General features: G+C 58.4%; 1 protein-coding gene across 2 annotated transcripts in view; it reads left to right on the top strand.

Moving 5' to 3' along the window:
- The window catches only part of SFI1 (SFI1 centrin binding protein), a 94,207-nt gene that overhangs the window by 79,470 nt on the left and 1,117 nt on the right, over nucleotides 1-13,620 (top strand). For both annotated transcript variants that reach the window (XM_028124710.2, XM_088019288.1), the window contains 14 exons: nucleotides 1,697-1,778; nucleotides 2,107-2,285; nucleotides 3,270-3,345; nucleotides 3,792-3,887; nucleotides 4,256-4,332; nucleotides 5,384-5,486; nucleotides 6,664-6,760; nucleotides 9,086-9,246; nucleotides 9,650-9,724; nucleotides 10,356-10,430; nucleotides 10,583-10,759; nucleotides 10,833-11,095; nucleotides 11,853-11,957; nucleotides 12,054-12,285. In XM_028124710.2, coding sequence (XP_027980511.2) covers nucleotides 1,697-1,778; nucleotides 2,107-2,285; nucleotides 3,270-3,345; nucleotides 3,792-3,887; nucleotides 4,256-4,332; nucleotides 5,384-5,486; nucleotides 6,664-6,760; nucleotides 9,086-9,246; nucleotides 9,650-9,724; nucleotides 10,356-10,430; nucleotides 10,583-10,759; nucleotides 10,833-11,095; nucleotides 11,853-11,957; nucleotides 12,054-12,285 — 1,798 coding nt within the window. The remainder of the gene's footprint in view (nucleotides 1-1,696; nucleotides 1,779-2,106; nucleotides 2,286-3,269; nucleotides 3,346-3,791; nucleotides 3,888-4,255; nucleotides 4,333-5,383; nucleotides 5,487-6,663; nucleotides 6,761-9,085; nucleotides 9,247-9,649; nucleotides 9,725-10,355; nucleotides 10,431-10,582; nucleotides 10,760-10,832; nucleotides 11,096-11,852; nucleotides 11,958-12,053; nucleotides 12,286-13,620) is intronic.

Raw genomic sequence — 13,620 nt, 5'->3', positions numbered from 1 at the left:
AAACGGGGTGAGAGGCAGGGAGAAGCAGACTCCCCACTGATCAGGGAGTCCGATGCAGGGCTCAGTCCCAGGACTCCGAGATCATGACCCAAACCAAAGGTAGACGCTTAACCAACTGAACCACCCAGGCACCCCTAAGATTTTATTTTTTTTTTTAAGGTTTTTTTTTTTAAGATTTTATTTATTTATTTATTTATTTTAGATTTTATTTATTTATTTGAGAGGGAGAGAATGAGAGATAGAGAGCACGAGAGGGAAGAGGGTCAGAGGGAGAAGCAGACTCCCCGCTGAGCAGGGAGCCCGATGCGGGACTCGATCCCGGGACTCCAGGATCATGACCTGAGCTGAAGGCAGTCGCTTAACCAACTGAGCCACCCAGGCGCCCTAAGATTTTATTTTTTAAATAATCTCTACACCCAGTGCGGTGCTTGAACTTACAACACTGAGATCAAGAGTTGCACCTTGAGATGGGGTGCATGCTCTACCGGGCACTCCACGTGTAGGTCTTTTTTGATTTTTGTCTTCAGAGTTAGGGCATGGTGCTTATTCCTGAGGCTCAGCCTTTCTGAATTCTGGGGTTCTCAGCAAAGTCTCTCCATTCGGACTGGGCCAGAACTCCATCTCCCAGCCCTTTTCAGCCTCTGGTAATCTCCATCCAGCAGTCAGCCCTGAAGAGGCCACTCTGCTAGGCCTCACAGAGCCTGCCTATGCTGCCAACCGGGCAGACTCAGAATTTTGGGTACTGCCCTTGCAGAATATGCAAGGTGTATGTGAGTGTGCCTTTGAGGCAGGGCGAGGTCTCTACCTGCCTGGGTGCAGGAAGGGCACAGGTATCCATGCAGTCCTTCCCCTGCAATCTTGAACTCAGGGGAAGGACTCAGTCTTGAACCCCTGAGTCTCTGCCTCAACTCAGTGAGACTGTCCTGCTCTGCTTGGACTCTGTTCCCCTGCCCCAGGTGTTTAGAACATGCCCTCAGGGGGCTCACCTTGTTTCTCAACTCTGAGGGTCACAGTCTGTGTTGCCTTTTGTCCAGGGCCTGAAAACAGTTGCCACATATATTTTGTCCCATGGTTTTGCCAACGCACAGCCCCTAGTGGCTATTGACCAGTTTTCCCGGCACTGCCTTTGCAGGCCTTCCCATCATGCTGAGCAGGGAGGCCTAGGCAGAGGAGACAGAACAGTGGTTCTCAAACCTGTCTCCCTGTCTACCTCATATGGAACATTTGTTTTAAATACTGTTTCCTGGGGCCTACTTCAGACCTGTGCAGTCAGCCTTGGAGACGTGGCCTCTGTTTTTAACCGCTCTCCCCAAGGATTTGGGTAGCAGCAGCCTGGCCGGTCAGCACGGACTAGAAAGGCTTTCACTACTGATCATTGAGCACTGCTGGTAATTCAGTGCGGAACTGAACTGATGAAGAGCCAGGGTCTCCAAGTCAGTCTCATTCTTACTGTGTGAATGCTTGGCTGACACTGAAAAGAACTTGAAGAGTATTGGGTTGTTTGTGGGGGTTTTTTGCCCACTGCTGTCTGCTTTCCTTCCCTTTCTCTTTCCTTTCTCTCCATCTCAATGTATCTACCTCTTCAGAGCCTAAAAGGAAAAACCCAATTATTTGGGACTTCTCATTCTTTTTTGTAGTGATTTTGTTTTATTTTAAGTGCCTTATTTCCCATTATTATTATTATTTATCTTTTTAGGGAGACATTGGAAAAGCAAGTATTTGCTATTTGGTGGCAGAAGATGTTTCAGCATCGAGAAAACCGCTTGGCGGAGAGAATGGTAAGTGGCCGCCCTGCGGAGGTGCCTGGAGTGGGCAGGACCTGCTTCAAGCTTTGCACTCACTGCCGCCTCTGCTCGAGACGTCGCCCAGAGCCCAGACCCACACTGCGGGGCGTCCTGCCTGTGACCAGGACTCACAAGGCAGGGCAGGACCTGGGGCATCTGTTGCCTTTGTCAGTGGAGTTTACATATGGCTTCTGGGCCAGGGCGGCTCTGTAACGCCCATTTCTTTTGCCTTGGTCAGTATTTGTGGCCTATAGATTCTTCCTGGCTTCTGTACCCCCAGCTGCTTGACCCACTCTGTTCTCTCCCCGCCATCCTGCCCCAGGCCATCCTTCACTCAGAGCAGCAGCTCCTACAGAGGTCCTGGTCCACGTGGCACCAGCAGGCAGCAGCACGTCACCGGGAGCGACAGTGGACAGCAGCGGCCTGGGCCCACCGCCGCCACCGTCAGCTCAGGAGGGCTTTCTGCATCTGGAGGGACAGTGCCCGAGGCCTCAGAACAGAGTGAGGGGCTGCTTCTGCCCCAGAAGCTCTTCCCCTCTCAGGCCAGCTTTGACCATAGTGGTAGCACCCTCAGCTCTGAGTGCCCGTCGGAGGGTCGTGTTAGCCTAGACTCTGGTTCTAAGTTCCAGAAATTCTGCCTGATACAGTCTATACCAAAGCAGGGATGTAGTGAGAGGATCCTGGGGTACCTCATGGAGCTCCCAGCCTCAGGAACTCGACTAGGGACAGACATGCTGCATGGATCTGAGGTCCTACCCATTGGATGCGTCCTACTCACTGGGGCCCATTCAGAGTGACCATGGCCAGGGAATAGACTGATGAGCCCGTTTCAGGATAGCTGAGCCCCCAGGACCAGCAGCTGTGGCCCAGGGGCAGGTTGTGGCAGTTTTTACAACACCATGTGGTTGAAGAGAGGGCGGGGCAGGCCGCCCACATGGACACTGCCCACCCTGGCCTGCTTTCATGCCTTTCTGCATCCACTTTGTGCTGTGCAGATCTCCCCCTGACTCTCAGATTCTGGGCACCTTTAATCTCCTGAGTCGCCAGCACATGAATGTACTTCAGTGTACTTGAGCCCTGTCAGGTTGGCTGCAAGAATTTAATTAGGTGCTCGCTTTCCTGAGGGGAGAGCCCAAATCCTCTGGCACTCTTCAGAGGAGGTGTTTGTTTGTTTTTAAGATTTTGTTTATTTATTTGAAAGAGTGAGCACCCAAGCAGGGGCAGAGGGGAAGGGAGAAGCAGACTCCCCTGCTAAGCAGGGAGCCTGACCCAGGGCTCGATCCCAGGACCCTGGGATCATGACCTTGAGCCAAAGGCAGATGCTTAACTGACTGAGCCACCCAGGAGCCCCCAGAAAAGGTCTTGATTCCTCCCTCCCCACCAGTTTAAGAACACCTAGGCAGGGGCCAGGGACTGTGAGGGGTGCTCATCGAAAGGGCCCTGGCCGGGTCCAGGCTGCAGTGCTGACTTCAGCCCTCCCCACAGGAAAACCGGCCTGGTGCTGGCTGCAGAGTTCCACTCGGCTCGGATCCTGCACTGGGCCTGGGGCAGGTGGAAGGAGGTAAGGCTTTGGCAAAGACGCCACCTCATGTGGTTGGGGACAGGTGGGGCTGTGTGTCAGCGTGACTCCGAGTAGACACGTGGGTCTGGCTTCAGCCCCACGGTGGCCATCTGCCTCTGAGCCTGGGAGACAGCCTGGGCAGCACAGGGGCAAGCACTAACCTGGTGACGTGAGGTGACTGGCTCAAAATCCCATGTCCTTCTGGCTCTGGTCTGAACTCACTGAACCTAAAAGTCCTGGCCTAACCATTTGCAGGCACTCTACTCAGGGTAAAAATGCTTGAGCATTTACCCCAAGTCAAGCACTTGTTCCATCGGATCCCCACAAAACCCCTGAGAGATACCTATTGCTAGATGAGGACTAGGGGTGGGGGGTGAGGACCCCACGGGTGCAAGATGAGACGTGGCTGAGCCCCTCCCGGCCCCCGGCCCTCCCTCTGTCTGCAGGGCCTGGCCCTGCGCGCTGCCGAGCGGCAGAAGCTGACGCGCGCCCGCCTGCATCACCGGCGCACCTTGCTGCGCGGGGCGCTGCGCACCTGGGCGGTATGGGCGGCTGCTGGCCTCGGCGGGGCTGCGGGGGGGGTTGGGGGGGCGGCAGTGGGGACTTTGTGTCCTTCCCTTGTTCTCCCTGCCCCTCCCAGAGCGCGTGTGCCGGACAGCGGGTTTCACCCCCTGTGGCCTTGCTCGGCACAGCAAAAACGAGTCTGGGGTTACCAGCCTCCGCATCGAAGCGGCCCCTTGTCCAGGAGCCCAGTGGCTTGACTGATGAGTGAGGACTTAGCGAGAGCGTCCCCTCGCTGTTGTCCCGGTGCTCTTCTGGCCGTGGGACTCGGCGCGCTCCCGGGTGAGCGCTGTGGGGCTGCGGAGGGACACAGGCCGGGCCGGCCACTGGTCCCCTCGGTCTCCTGCAGACGTACCAGAGCCGCGTGCGGAGCGTCCTCCAGGAGGTGGCGGCCAGGGAGAGGCAGCACGGGAGGCGGCTGCTTCGGTGAGTGCCCCCGCGTCTCCGGGCCCTGCCTGAGGAACGGCGCGCTCCGTCCAGACCCAGGCAGGGCCGGGCGTCCTGACCGGGGCCAGAGGGCGGGCAGGCCTGGCTCCTTGTGCTGCTCGCAGCCTGGCTTGGGCTTTTGCACAGCAGGCGCTCCATTCATTGGGTCACCGCATGTCTCGAAGCTGCTGTGTGCGGCCTGGGGCCTTGCGGAGGCAGCTGTCACTGGGACATGTGCGCGAGCTCCCTCGTCCTGCTCCTCTCGACACTGTGCCCTCCCCTGCACGATTCCGTGTCTCCTGCTCCAGAGCTGCAGGGACTCCCTTTGCCTCAGCCCCCACTCAGGTGCCTCCCAGCTTGGCTGTCCAGGCCTTTCACGGATTCCAGAGGCATCTCCCACAGCCTTGGAGGTCACTCGCTCTGTCAGCTCCAGCTCCATCAGGAGCCCGTCGTCTAGCTCCTGCTAAACCAAGCTCTCACTCTCTCCTTCCCGGCAGGCCTCCCTCATTCCACTCTTTTCCTCCCTCCGGATTTGTTCAGCACATGGTATTCCAGGCTGCCTGGGAGTGGTGGGCCTTGTGGACTTAACACCCACACCCTCCTTCGGGGAAGTGCCCATGCAGCTCCTCAGACATGGGGAGTAAGAAAGAGTGACGGAACTAACTCAGCAGCAAGCACGGTGCTGGGGCTCCGGTGGCCTTCTGCCACCTCCCGTCTCTCTGTGCCTTACTGCGGCATGACTTGCCTGTACCGTCACTACCTGGTCCCTGCTGTATGTCATGTACGTGCGCGAGGACGTGGTGTTTGGCCTTGTTCACCGTGGTGCCCCTGGTGCTCCCCCAGTGCCTGGCACAGAGCGGGTGCTCACCAGCCGTGTGTTGTGTGTGTTGTCATAAACGTGGCTCTTGGTGAGACTGATGTTCTCAGGTACGAGGAGTCCATCCTCGATTGAGGCACTAGTGGGCTGAAGAAGCAGGAACGACTCACTGGAAACCTCCCCCTGTCTCTCCGCACTAGTGTCACCCCATCTCCCCGGCCTGTGTTCCCGCAGGTATGTGTTCCGTCGCTGGAGAGAGAACACCCTGGCCCGTGTGGCTGAAGCCCAGCAAACCTCCCGAGCAAGCGCTCACTACCGGCGAACCTTGTGTTCCAAGGTGAGACATGCGGAGACCAGCTGGTCGCCCAGGAGGGCTTGGGACCTTGCTGCTGCGAGGGGGTGGCCCCAAAGCTAGGCACTGAATGGGGAACCCAGGACGTGGGCTCACTCACCCTCCTCCATGCACACGTAACAGCCGTGTGAGCAGTAGGGTTTTATTTATTTTTTTGCTGGATTATGCACCAATATCCATCAAAACAAAAACATAGTGAGCAGACTGGTTCTTATCAGAACCAATATTTCCTACACATGTAGAATTTCCCACTGGGACAAACTAAGTCAGCGTGCCCCTCCGTCTCTTCAATCTGTCAGAGGATGCGCACTCCTGCTCGTGCACTCCAGGAACGTGAGATTGTTGGTCATCATCCGTGGGAAGTGGCCCCCAAAGGCCGCGTGGTGGGGCCTGTCCTATGCGCCGGAGGAGGGGGGGCGTGCCAGCACACGACTGTGGGAGGAAGGGGTGTTACACACCAGGGGGTACTCAGAAATGAAGGGACAGAAGTGGTCCTTGCACCGGCGGCTGTTTTAGAGGAAAGCATCATTCCAGGAGCTCTGAACAGCAGCGGTTCTCCTGTTGGAAGGCGGGGGGAGACTGGTCCTGACAACTCGGAAGCCTCCCGAGGGTGAGGAACCGTGACTTCAAATCAAGGCCTAGTCTGCTGTCGGAAAAGTCTGCTGTCTGGGGCCAGCCCTGGAAGGAGGGTCGGGACTCGGGACTCTGCTTGGCCTCGGCTCGGAAGGGAGGCCATTTTTTTTTTTTTTTGCAGGGAATAGAGTTTGTGCCTCAGGAGCCGGGGAGCAGCAACCCCGGCTGCTTGACTTCTTTTTAAAGTGCTCTGTTGGTGTGATTTCTTGTGTGTCTCAGAAAGGCTGCAGGCGTGTAACATATAGTTCTGTTTAACACGTAATAACAGAACAAAAGTCCGTGTGATGCCTTGACTTCTTGATGGCGTGCTTGGAAGTTTAACTGCTTCTATAGAACAGTCCATCGCCTGCAATACTGGGCCTCCTGTGGGGACCGGGGGCTGGGTCTGTGGCCTGGGGTCTGTGGGCTGGCCGGCGTTTTCCAGAATGTGTGTGAGTGCCGTGTCCCCGCTTGGCCTTGTTCCGTGAGGAGCTGCCCGCAGAGCTGGGCTTCCTGGGAAGTCAGGATGTGCCCTTCATCTGCCCCTTAGGTCCTGGTGCAGTGGCGGGAGGCTGCATCCGTGCAGATATACTACCGACAACAGGAGGACCGTGCCATCAAGGAGGCCCGGAAGGTGCTCGATAAGGGTAAGCGGAGTTCCTGGCAGCCGGGGAGAGGGCTGTGAAGGACACAGAACTGTCTTGTGTTCCATCTGCTCTCCCTCAGTCTTTGTATTCTTCTCACGCGTGTGAGTTTCCTGTGGCTAAATAACAGTGCCACGAACTGGGAGGTTTCCACTGGCAGAAAATTGTTCTCTCGGCGTTCTGAGGCCACGTCCGAAACCAGGGTGTCGGCAGGGCCATGATTCCTGTGAGGGCTGGAGTGGAGAATCCTTCCTTGCCTGGAAGCCAGCCCCTGACAGTCCAGGCAGTCCTTGCTGTTGCTTGGCTTGCAGACCCATCCCTCCATCCTCGGCCTCTGAGGGCACAGGGCTGTCTTCCCTGCGTCTGCGTCTCTCTTAGAAGGCCGCCAGTCCTCCCCCAGGATGGTGTCAGCTGATTGCACTGACCGTCTTGCCGACTACAGTTCTGAGGTTCAGGATGAGGTTCTGGGTTTGGGAGGGGTAACCATTCAATCCAGTGCATCATAGCATTCTCTTCCCAGCCAGGTGCCAACCAGTTGATGTCCAAATGTAAGACCGAGGCTTAATATCTGATTCTTACGAAGGAGTCAAGGTTGAGGGGTGTCTGCCTCCTTGTGTAGCCGGGCCCTTGTGTGTTCAGGGAGCAGTGGCCTTGGACAGTCTGACTCCCTGCTATACAAACAGCCTGGGGAAGACTGTCCAGACAGGAGCAGAGAGGAGATGCAGGGAAACTGAGGCCTATGGCCCTGCAGTAGGGACATGAGAGGACAGCCAGTGGTTACAATAAATGAAAATACAACCGGAAATGAAAACAAACAGGAATGGTTTAAATCGGACCATAGGGAAAACAGATCAAGTTGTTTGCTCCAGGACAAAAAATGATCAACTTTGGTTTGGTTCTGACTATAGTGTTTTACGTGGCTAAACACACATCTCTGCTTTTCTCTAGACAGAACCGTGGGGTCAAACATCCCACACCTACTCCACCCCTAATGGGCTTCTTTGTGTCCTCAAGCTGCCCCCCCCCCAGAAACCAGTGCTATGTTTCCAGGTCACTCCCAAGAGAGAAGCTGAGGGGTTCAGCCCATTCCGTGGCCTCTGGACAGAGCTTTGGCATCCAGCACTGCAGAGGCCTTGCCAGTGGGGGGTCAGGCGGCCACAGCGGGTGCTAGAGGTGACAGGCATGGGGTGCAGCCTGGAGCTGCTTCTCTCCGCAGGACCGAGGGGCAGGCAGCCTTCCGTAGAAGGCGGTGGCAGCACCTGGCGGGCCCTGGGATTGCTGTGTCTGGTACAGGTGGTACAAAGGATTTGCGAGACCATGTGGCAAGACAGTGTTCTCAGCACATAGCAGATGTGCACTCAGTACCTATGGAACCATTTCTGGGCTTAGTTAAGGCCTCGAGTCTCAGGCACGCCTTGGCAGCCCAGGGGTGGGTCTGGGTGCTGGAGGAGGACAAGCTCAGGGTGACGTGTTGTAAGACACATTCAACAGAGAGCCTGGTACAGGCAGGGTCAGATGCTGGCTGTGCGGCCCCAGCAAGGCTTCTCTGAGCCTCAGTTTCTCCATCTGTAAAATGGGAATAATAGTACCTGCCTCTTGGGGTTGTGGTAAGGATCCAGTGAGAGGTACCCACTTGAAGCAGTATCCAGGAAGCATCAGCACTTGGTCCTAAGGCTTCACCTCCAGGCGTGCAAACCTGCCCTCCCTGCCGCCTCCAGTAGGCCCCGGAGAGGACACCCCACCTTGGCATCAGTGCCCGGGTACCAACCCTCTTGAAAAACAGCAGAAAGTGCTTGCTTTCCCTCAAGAGAGAATCTGGTGACACAGAAACAAAATGCATGCCGTAGCCTCTGCCTGCCTGCAGAGCCCAGGATATCAGACTTGGCCCAGCAGACACTGTGTCTCCTCCTAGGCCTGGCTGGAGCTGCTTGGACTCCCTGAGCCTTGGTTTTCCTCTCTGGCCAAATAGGGCCATGGCCCCCCACTCCCTTGGACAGAGGGTCTCCTCTGTGTGTCCGGCAGCATCCTGCGGGCTGCTCCGCGGGGGGCGCTGCAGACATGTGGCCACCGTGGACAGCCTGGTGCTTCTGGCCCACCCTTGGGGGCACAGCAGCCCAGGTTCCGGCCCCCGGGGTGCTTGCAGCCACTGAAGGTGGCCAGAGCTGATGTCACAGAGTGGCCACCGTCCCCATGTGGCTGTTTCACCGAGTGTGGGCTGACACCCCAGCTCTACCCCATGACCTTTTCAGCTCTCCAAACCTTGACCATTGCAGACTGGTTCGGAGAAACCCTCCCATAAGAGCAACCTCTGACTCGGATTTGCCTTAGGCTGTCTCAGGACGTGTTTTTGGCGCTGGCGGGACCGAGGCCGGAGGGCGGCCGAGCAGAGAGCCCAGCTCAGGAGGGCGGCTGCGCATCACGGCCGGCGGCGGCTGCTGCAGGCCATGGCGCGGTGGAAGGCGCACCATCTGGGCTGTGTCAGGAAGCGGGTGAGGCAGGCGGTGGCTCCCAGGCAGGAGACCATCACCTGGGGAAGAGGAGGGCTCTCTGGCAAAACCCATGACCGCCAGGATGCTGGGTGATTGGGGTCCTGTGGGCACAAGGCTTCAGGGGCCTTTCTGGGAGGGCTGAGGGAAGCCAGCCTCTGGGTCGGGTCTCCTCCAGGCAAAAGGTGGCCCAGTAGAGAAAACTGGCTCATCCTGAAGCATGGGGTGTCAGAGCTGGGGGGCCTCCAGAGTCACCTCGACGCTCCTACAGGAGGCCTTGGCTTCGTCCAAGACTGCTCTTGGGGATGGGAGGACAGTTCTCTTGGGCCCGGAGCCTCTCACCCGAGGCTGCGCTCAGGTGATTGGCACACAGGGCCCTGACTGCTTTTAGCTGCTCTCTCCCCAGCTCCTGCAGAGGCAGGGTGCCCAGCTCCTGGCCCAGACCCGCAGCCGGGCCTGCTTCTGCCAGTGGAAACAACAGGTGGGAGCCAGCGAGAAGCCCCTTCCCCCTCCTACTGCTTCCTGAACCCACATTTAACTTTTTTATTATTTTTATTTATTTAATCTCTACACCCAACATAGGGCCCAAACTCACAGCCCCAAGATCAAGAGCCTTACGCTCCACTGACTGAGGCACCCAGGCGCCCCCCCCCACATTTAAAATGTTTAATTCCACCCTCGTCCCAGGGCTCCCCTAACCCCGGTCATTTCCCGGCACTGCCCGGTTCCTTCCACCTGTGACCTGTACAAGCCCAAGGCACTTCAGGGCCCTGTTTCTACAATGTCACATTAAAATATACTTTAGGGCAATTTCCAAAAATTAATATGAATCCATTTTAAGCCTTCGCCCAGGACGTGATAAAACACCAGGCAGGATTGCGTCATGCCCAGCACGCTGCCCCCGCTGGCTCCCATCCCCAGGGCTCTGCCTTTGTTCTTCCCAGAGGCACACTCCTTGGTCCACCACCTCAGGACCGGGCAGCGCTGGGCCCTTCCCAGTGGAGGGAGGGCAGCACCTTGCTAGAAAAGGGTCTCAGAGTGACCAAGACCCCGTGGTCAGAGCAGCCTCCCTGAGGGCAAAATTTCCATGATCTTCTCTCTCCGGCCCATAGCTGGCGAACAGGAGGCGCGAGCAGCAGGGCACAGCCCGGGCCCTGTGGTTCTGGTCCTTCTCACTACAGGCAAAGGTAACGGTGGCCTCCGCCCCCTGCTGTGCGTGCCTCTCCCAGGGAAGGACCTCGCCTCAGTGGAGGGCAGGCTGGGTCGTGGGGACAGCCCCAGGGGGCGGGGGGAGGCTTAAGCAGGGAGAACTGGGCCTCATCTCCTCCTCCCCCTGGAGGTGTGGGCCGCGTGGCTGGGCTTTGTGCTGGAAAGGAGGAGAAAGAAGGCGCGTCAGGAGCAGGCCATACAGGCCTACCACCGGCAGCTTCTCCAGGAGGGCGCCACGCGCCTCTTGCGGTTCACAGCTGGCATGAAGGCCTTACGGCAGCAGCTGCATGCCCAGCAGCAGGTGCAGGTGAGGGGTCCCCCATCCCTTCTCGCGAGGAGTGGGTAGGATACGGCAGGACCTGACCAGAGGCCTGTTGCAGGCGGCTCACAGTCTCCACCGTGCGGTCCATCGCTGTGCCATGCTCTGGAAACAGAAGGTTCTGGGCCAGGGCAGGGAGCCTCGGCCCCTCACATGCACCATGCCCAGCAGGAAAGTGACATTTGACAGACCCCTTTCCACCTGTGTCGAGGCTGGGGCTGGGGATGCTGCCCTGGAGACCAAGAAGCCACAAGATCCTCATGGGCCCCGAGGAGCTTTGGGCAGCCTGTCCCTGGCTGCTGGGGACCCCTACCTCCTAGAGCTGTGAGTAGCCCATCCCTCGCCTCTTCTCCTTGCTTCTTGCCGGGAGTAAAAACTTGGACTACACAAGGAGGGAGGGTCACAGCTGAGCCGCGTGGACCCCTTTCTCCAGCAGGACCCTGTCCCTCCCATATCATCAAGCCCAACCGAAGGGACCTCAGCCTCTGTACCTGCAGCATGTGGGGGAGAGAACATGTAGTTTTAAAAAAAAAGTAATCAGCTGTAGGGCAGCCCCACCCTCATGCCCCTAGACCTTCCAGTCTCCCTGCTTCTCCCCTTCCAGCCAGGAAATGGGCTCCCTCTAGGAAGCCCCGCTGTTCGTGACCTGGCCCGTCCCCAAAGACCTGGCTGATGCAGCTGTCGGCTCCCAGAGTGACGAGCACTGCCTGAGCCTGGCGGAGGTCACCACTGGGGTGGGGGACTGGCCTGGGCCTCAGTCTGCTCGGCTTCCCTTGCCGCCAGACCCCAACAGGGCCTGACCCCGATGAGCCCGCTCCCCCTCTGATGTGGGAGGAGCACCTGTGTCACTGGGTGGCTGCAGAGGTCAGATGAAATGAGGCGGCCGAGGCATCCCCACAGCATCGGGCTCACTTCATTGGAATTACTGGAAGTACTTTGGGGCCCAGGCCCACTCCAGCTCACCTGCTGACCTTGGGCCAGGGCCTTTCCTTCTCTGGCCCCCCGTTTCCCTGTAAGATTGGAGGGGGCCGGACTGGATGCCCCAGGCAGCCAAGAGGAACAGGCCTGTGTTTCTTCCCAGCAATGCTGCCCGCTTGGCAAGAAAGCAACCTCGACGCCCACATTTCCTGCTGGAGCCGGTGCCGAGCCAGAGGCCCCTGGGGTGTGGCACCCTCGGGGGGAAAGGGTATGCTGTGTGGTCCTAGGGTGGGTGGCCTCCTTTCCTTCCTGCTCCTCAGGCGGATGCTGCGGCCTGACCAGCTCCTGCCGTCCCTCTGCTTAGGCCTGAGGCACCGAGGGCGTGCGACCCGGGTGTGGCCCAGCCTGCAGGCCCTGCCCTGAGGCGGCCTTTCCTGCCAGTGGCCTGGACAGCACTGGTCCCAAGCAGCGTCCTGCCCCAGCCCGGGGCCCTGCTGGGTCACCCTGGCCCAAAGCTGCCCCCCACGTTGAATACAGGCCCAGAGCTGCTGCCCCCTTCGTCCTTCATGCCTTGTGGGGTGCAAGCGCCTGCCAGGGTAAGTCCTCCTGGTCACCTGGGGTCTCATACTTCGGTCTGGCCTTCGGTGCTCTTCCTCACACACTCGCTTGCTTCCAAGAGCACTGCCGGCTCGGGAAGGTGCTGGGAGGCCACTCATGCCTTCACCAAGTGCAGGCGCCCCTGTCCTCGGGACCCAGTAGGTAAAGGCTGCTGAGGCCCCCACTGGTGAAGCTTATGTCCCAGAGGTGGAGACCGAAGAAGAGCCCCGGACATAGATGAAGACACTGCAGATCACGGAGGGTCCAACAGGCCCAGGGGAAGCGTCTGGATTTTAAGTAGAAAGTAGTGGGGGCCGGTTGGCAGCTGTGATCCCATGGGCCAGCAGGTGCCGGGAGCCAGGATTAGGTGGTGGCTGGGCTGCGGGCAGAGCCCCTCGTGGGAGGCACACTAGGCAGGACCTCCTCCGATGGGTTTGAGAAGGGTGAGGAAGGAATCCAGGATGGCTCTTGGGTTTCTGGCATGAATAACTCCAGGAATAAGGAGTTCTTTACGGAAAGAGGGAAAACGGGGGGTGGGGGGAGAGGCCTGTCTGGGGTAAAGCCTGAGGAGTCTGTCTTGAACCTGTCCAATTTGGGATAAAGCAACAAGATTCTGAGTGTGGGCTTCGGGGAGGAGGTCAGAGCCGGAAAGCAAAACAGAGTCTGAGATGTAGTTGTTGAAGGTAAACCCCTGGGAACCGAAGAGAATCGTTCCTGGGAGGAGGGGGGCGGTGGCTCCCCAGGGCATGTGACAGCCTTTTTATTAACAATAATTTTTAAACCCCTGGATCTGGAGTCCACCCCTTGTTCTAGAATCCTGTGGCGGTGCAGGCCCTAAGGAGTTGCCTGAGGCTGCTGCCCTTGGAAGGGAGCTGTGCTCCCTCCCAGCTCCCAGCTGGGCTGCCTCGACAGCCCCTGGCCTGCCCAGGACACTGACTGCATCTGCAGGAGGAAAGGGGCCCGGAGGGCATGGGCACAGGAGTCTGGGCACAGGTGGCAAGGGGGTGCAAGAAGGCACGAATGCTCAGTAATAGAGGAGATAGCGGCAGGGTTGGGCCCCCCCCCCCAAGAGTTGATGCCCACAGCTGGTCGATGGTCACCAGAAGGGAATGGAGGGTTGTAGATGTGTGGTCTGCCCAGGACAGTTGCCCTGGACCACTTTTCCTCATTGAAGTGCAGGGGCCCAGCTCAGAGCGGGGGCAGTGCCGAGCCAGGCCCTGGGGCAGGAATGGGACTGGACTGCACAGGTGTGGGGTGTTCTTGGGCTGCTTACGGGATTTCCTCATGTCAGGTCTGAAGAAAGGGGCAGGGCCGGGCCGGGCCTGGGTGAGCTG

Source organism: Eumetopias jubatus, unplaced genomic scaffold (assembly GCF_037043125.1).
Source record: "Eumetopias jubatus isolate StellerSeaLion01/CBP00866 unplaced genomic scaffold, mEumJub1_p1.0 scaffold_16, whole genome shotgun sequence".
Classification (NCBI taxonomy): domain Eukaryota; kingdom Metazoa; phylum Chordata; class Mammalia; order Carnivora; family Otariidae; genus Eumetopias; species Eumetopias jubatus.
Note: the sequence above shows the minus strand (reverse complement) of the source record. Positions and strands in the feature narration are given on the sequence as shown.